Genomic DNA, 6304 nt, shown 5'->3' on the forward strand with positions numbered 1-6304 from the left:
GCCGCCCCTATCCAACCCACATGAGTGTATTCGTTGTATCTTTATTTAGGCATACGTGTTCTTGTTCCCAAGCTTGTTTATCATGACCTCCCGATGGGTCGGCCAGTGCGTGGAATCACCACTCAAGGAATCGATGCTTCTTATCTCTGCCCCATAGCTACTTTTGTCTTTATATGGAGGGAGCTAAATAACATTCTTCAAAATCGAAATTATCACAGCACTTTTGCTGTGAGGATCACGGGATTTTGGATGAGACCGAGTCTACCAATAAACGTCCGGAATGGCGGCCAGTTTGCTTGCTGAGGTAGTGAGGTTGTAGGTGGTGTCTTCTGTTTGTTTCTCTCTGTGGAATTTTTTAGGGCGACGCTAGGCGCCGGCGCACCGGCCGAAGTTTCGGCCGGTCCGCTGCCAGGCGTTGGATCCTGTACAAATAAACGGTCTGGATAGCGCGATTGAGTCGTCTTCTCCCTTCCACACGCGTGAAGAAAAAAGAAAAAAGGGAGATCTCCATGCTCGCCGCCTGTCTCGCGCAATCAATGCTTGCCGGCCACCCTGCGCCGCCCGCGCTCGAACCCGTGCTCCCCGGCCATCCTCGCGCCGTCCGCATCCGCGCCTGTGCTCGCCCACCCTCGCGCCGTCCGCATCCGCGCCTGTGCTCGCCCACCCTCGCGCCGTCCGTGCTCGCGCCCATGCTCGCCGGCCACACTCGCGCCGTCCGTGCTCGTGCCCATGTTTGCCGGCCACCCCCGCGCTCGCGCCCATGCTTGCCGGCCACCCCCGCGCCGCCCGTGCTTGCCGGCCACCCCCGCCCGCGGCTAATCTTCGCCGAGCCTGCAGAAACACCATGAAAAAAAGGATGTAGCTAATCTTCGTCATGAATGGACGTAGCAAAAACATTTGCCGGTTGTAGCAAAATCGACGACGCTTCCAGCAAAAAATCCAAAGATGATAGTAGAACAAATAGGTGCTAGTTCCCGCAAAAACTAAGACAATGGTAGCAAAAAAATCATTTGGTTCCAGCAAAACTCAAAGACAGTGGTAGCAAAAAAATCATTTGGTTGCAGCAAAAAGCAAAGCAATGGTACCAAAAAAAAGAGTACTGGATCTTGCAAAATTCAGAGACGATGGTATTACCAAGTAGCAAAAATTACCGTCAGTAGCAGCAAAACACATCTCTGTTTCCAGCAAAACAACATCTTGGTTCCAGCAAGATTCAGAGACGATGGTAGTACCATGTAGCGAAAACTACCGTCGGTGGCAGCAAAACACATCTATGTTTCCAGCAAAACAAACATCTTGGTTCCAACAAAATTCACCGCTGGCACCAATTCGAGCAAAGGAAACACCAGTTCCAGCAAAAAATTCCTCCCATAGCAGAAAACATATCACTGGTTCCAGCAAAAATAGAACTTGGTTCCAGCAGAAAATCACCGCCGACACCGATCCAAGGAAAAAGAACACACCAGTTCGAGCAAAAATTACAGCTGGTAGCAGCAAAAAACACCACGGGTTCCAACATCCCTGATGTCACCGTTTCCAGCGCCACCGCATCCCGCAGGTGGCCGTCGCCGGTTGCAGCTCCTAGACGGCCGGTTGCAGCTTCCCACAAACCGATTGCAGCAAAAAAGTGAGGACCTCCGAAGTAGCAGGCACGGCTGCTGATCTGCTGGTGGCCGCTTCGGCTCCACGGCAACGCTCGCGGCGGTGGCACACCAAATGACAGCCGAGTAATAAGAGGTGGAGCGGTGGGAGCAGCGGCGTCACAGGAGGTGGAAGAAAAAGATGGATGTGGATTGATTGTGTGGCCAGCAGCACCCGTGAGAGAGGATAAGGGAAGTGGGCGGTTGTGAGTGGACGCGTGGCTCTCGTACATGAGCGTACGCGCGTGACTGAGCGAGTCGACCGGCCGAAGCTTCGGCCGGTCCGCCGGATTTAAACGTTTCCCAATTTTTTATCCTTTAGGATCCTCTATGCGGAATACTAGTCACACTACTTGAGCGAATTCTTTTGGAGCCTTAATAATACGGGTGAAGCCAAACTAAGTGTAAAATTCATATCATCTTATCATTTTATAAGTTCTCCGATAGTATCTTAGCATATAAGCTCATCAATGACTTACTGAACTTAGAGCATCTTCAAGACAGACCCTTAAACCTCCCGGAACCGTCCGAACCGTGAAAACCATCCAACACCGACCTATATCGGTCCGCGGGGCGATCCGGATACGATTTCTCCCGCAAATTGAAGACAAAAGTGTGGAGGTTTGCAGGAGCCCGAACACCCAAAACATAAGAGTCTCCCATCCCAATCCCCCATCTCGGTCCCATTTCCTCCCACACCGCCTCTTCCCCCCTTGCTTTGCATCCGCACGCTCCACCTCTGTCGCCGCTGCTATTCGTATCCGGCGGACAGACGCATTGCCGGACATCTGCAACCAGCACTGAAGCACCCGCTCGCTGTTCCGACAGTTCCACTCTGAAGCCGTTGAACCCAGGTACACTCCGCCCCCTGTTGATGACCTTCATTGCGGACACCACACCTGGCAGGTGTTCGGTCAAATACCATTGAGCTTATTTTCAAATGCTACGTCGTTTTTTAGAGTACGAAGGATGCTGAGCTACTTGACCATGTAGGATGAGTTGTTGTGCGATACGTGGTTGGTCGTATCCGTGGATCTCATTGTCAGGAGCAGAGGGGAGCCCTTCTGGGGAGCAAGTACATGAAAAGTTTCCCGCACGAAAGTACATTGCACCCTACGACATGTACATCATTCAACCACGCAACATGAGGTAGTTGTCGTATTGCTGACACGCTATGCAGATCAGCATCGTCAAGTTTTGCAACTTGGTTAGTCAGCTCGAGGCAAGGTGACCATTTGCACGCGGACATGGACGAGCTCGTAAGTTTTACTTCCTCTTGCTCAAATTGTTGATTGATTCAATCACTCAATGTTGGTCTACACATTAAATATAGCTTGCATGCGGCTCCATGGTGTACCACAGAATAGAGGGACACCCATTTACGTGTACACATTGTTGGATGAAGTTGAAGGGGGAGTTTGCGTGGAACGACATGATCCGTTCATGAAAAACTTGCTGGACATGCGAGATCTAGTTCAATTTAGAGACATTGTTGTACCAGAATTAATTTGTATGTTACGTATAGATAATTTATGCCATTTTCTGTCCGAACTTTGATGAATATCGACCGGTTTGCATGAATTTCGTTCGATTGGTTAAAATGCGGTTTGAAATATATGCGGCTAGCGTTGGATGTCACCCTCCTGCATCCGTATCTGTGGACGGGTGCATGAGCATTTTTGCGGGTTGCCGTTAGAGATGCCCTTGTATGCCAAGTACAATGTGTGCAACTTAATTTCTGACATGCTAAAAGTTATACTATCTTTGTAAAGAAATATAAGACTGCTTAGATTATTAAAGTAATGATCTAAATGGTCTCATATATTTTTTTACAGAGCAAGTATTTGCCACTTTCTTAGGCGTTTTTTCTTGTTAATTTCCACCATTGACATCAATCAAACCATGACCGGAGTGTGAAGGCGGCCAAAGTGATTTGACCGTCCTTTACATGACCCAAATTCAGTCAATTTAGAAAGATACAAAATCAACAGAAGGAGCAACGTGATCACTACGATGTTTTATGTTCTTTTTCTCTACTGGGTTGTTGGCTCTTAGCTTGTTGTTCAAATGAGGAATAGGAAACCCGTACGTACTACCTTTTGGAAGTTTTCAAGTAAAGGGCAACGTAATCATTCTCCCTTTTCAATCTTGAACACAAAATGCAATAATACTTTCCAATGAGATCTTCGCTATTTTTTTGAGTACATTATTAATTTGATCAACCAAAAGAGAAAGATTGTGCGCTCGTAGTAGTTGAAGAAAAATCAGTATGGTCTTTCTTATTTCTTTATTGAAGCATCCATTGGTGAGCAGAGACCTATGCCATTAGCAGCCGTTGCTGCTACTGTTAGAATATAGTTTAAGTTTAAAGATAAAGATAAAGGGTAGAAATCAAATATATTTAAACCATGTATTATTTGTCTTATACTTTAAGTCTCTTTCTCTCATATTGTACTTTATATATACCCTACACAAGGGTCAGACCAATACAACAGATATTGTAGATTCTATATTTTTTACATGATATTAAAGCGGTTAGTCTCACGACACCAATTCTAAATTCCTCCACCACTTCTGCCGTGCATCGCTCCCGGGAAGATTAATCTCCTCTCATTCGGGGCGCGGCACCCGATCATCAAAGATTAGATCGGTCTCGTAGTTTTAGATTCAATTTTCGAGTTCACCATAATAGATCGATTCTTTAGCTAGATTAGATCAAAATTTAGGTTTTCCAAATTTCATTGAATAGATATCTTTTAGCCACAAATAAATCCGATCATAGATCAAGTCGGAAAAAAATTATATGAGACCAGGTCTCACGGTTAGTAGGTGAGACCCGCCCTAATGGATGACACGTGGCATTCATAAATCCCAAAGCATCTAATCTCTCTCCCTCCTGATTTCAAATGAAGGGTGAGATAGATGCTTTGTGATTTGTGAATGCCACGTATCATCCATTAGGATGGGTCTCGTATGAGACCTGTTTTCATAGAATTCTTTTTCGATCAAGCCCCTGCCGCTACATGTCTACAGCGCCAACGCGATCCAGCAACTCCATCGACAAGCACCAGACATGGTCTCAGGCGTCAAGCATACACCATGATGCGATCTGCATCAACGATACGCCGTCACCTGCACCCGCACGCTCCATCAACATCAACTATGTGGGCAAGCCAGGTGGGACCTCGTCTCACGAGCGGATGCATCCAGTGACGCGCCGTGGCCAGCCGGCCATCCAGGCAGATACGAAGCACAGCACGGATCGCTCACGATCGCGTGGTGTGGCACGTCCCGCCAACAAGCCCATGGAAGATGCATAGCTGCGAACGCTCCACCTCGGGCATCACTCGGCTGGCTCTGGCCGGACCTTCGATATTATCTGATGCATGCAAGCAGATTGGTGACAATACATGGACATGCAGGTCTACCAAGGCCATGCATGCTCATAAATATATGGAGTTTTTAAAAAAAGTCTTTCGCCTCGTTTTATATATAAAGCAAAGATCCACAGTGTCCGGTACAACCGCACTCACCCATCACAAACACACACACACACACACCCAAGGCAGGATACATAGGCGCTGAACGCAGCAACACACACCCTACCACTACAATATGTCGTGATACGCCCATTTTTCATCATGCTTTTATATCGATAATTATTGCATTAGGGGCTGATATTACACATTATGTCACAATACTTATGCCTATTATCTCTTATTTTACAAGGTTTACATAAAGAGGGAGAATGCCGGCAGCTGGAATTCTGGGCTGGAAAAGGAGCAAATATTAGAGACCTATTCTGCACAGCTCCAAAAGTCATGAAACTTCACGGAAGACGTTTTCAGAATATATAAAAAATACTCAGCGGAAGAAACTCACCAGGGGGGCCACACCCTGCCCACGAGGGTGGGGAGCACGCCCTACCCCCCTGCGCGCGCCCCCTACCTCGTGGGCCCCCTAGTGGCCCTCCGGTGGCCATCTTATGCTATATGAAGTCTTTCGATGGGACAAAAATAACAAGCCATCTTCTCGGACGAAACACCGCCGCCACGAGGCGGAACCTTGGCGGAACCAATCTAGGGCTCTGGCGGAGCTGTTCTGCCGGGGAAACTTCCCTCCGGGAGGGGGGAATCATCGCCATCGCCATCGTCATCACCAACGCTCCTCTCATCGGGAGAGGGCAATCTCCATCAACATCTTCATCAGCACCATCTCCTCTCAAAACTCTAGTTCATCTCTTGTATCCAATTCTTGTCTCCAAGTCCGGGATTGGTGCTAGTAGGTTGCTAGTAGTGTTAATTACTCCTTGTAGTGATGCTAGTTGGTTTAATTGGTGAAAGATCATATGTTCAGATCCTATATGCATATTAATACCCCTCTGATTATGAACATGTTTATGCTTTCTGAGTAGTTAATTTTGTTCCTGAGGACATGGGAGAAGTCTTGCTATTAGTAGTCATGTGAATTTGGTATTCGTTCGATATTTTGATGAGATGTATGTTGTCTCTCCTCTAGTGGTGTTATGTGAACATCGACTACATGACAATTCACCATTGTTTGGGCCTAGAGGAAGGCATTGGGGAGTAATAAGTAGATGATGGGTTGCTAGAGTGATAGAAACTTAAACCCTAGTTTATGTGTTGCTTCGTAAGTGGCTGATT

At 47.1% G+C, this 6304-nt stretch overlaps 1 protein-coding gene across 1 annotated transcript; it reads right to left on the bottom strand.

Annotated features, from left to right (window-relative positions):
* Nucleotides 1-472: 472 nt before the first annotated feature.
* On the bottom strand, nucleotides 473-1911 carry LOC123082177 (uncharacterized). The gene is made up of 2 exons (XM_044504565.1): nucleotides 1464-1911; nucleotides 473-831 (listed from the first exon to the last, which is right to left on the bottom strand). The coding sequence occupies exons 1-2, from the start codon at nucleotides 1871-1873 to the stop codon at nucleotides 816-818; spliced, it is 426 nt and encodes a 141-aa protein (XP_044360500.1). The 5' UTR covers nucleotides 1874-1911; the 3' UTR covers nucleotides 473-815.
* Nucleotides 1912-6304: the final 4393 nt, after the last annotated feature.

This window comes from Triticum aestivum, chromosome 4A, assembly GCF_018294505.1.
Source record: "Triticum aestivum cultivar Chinese Spring chromosome 4A, IWGSC CS RefSeq v2.1, whole genome shotgun sequence".
NCBI classification, from domain to species: domain Eukaryota; kingdom Viridiplantae; phylum Streptophyta; class Magnoliopsida; order Poales; family Poaceae; genus Triticum; species Triticum aestivum.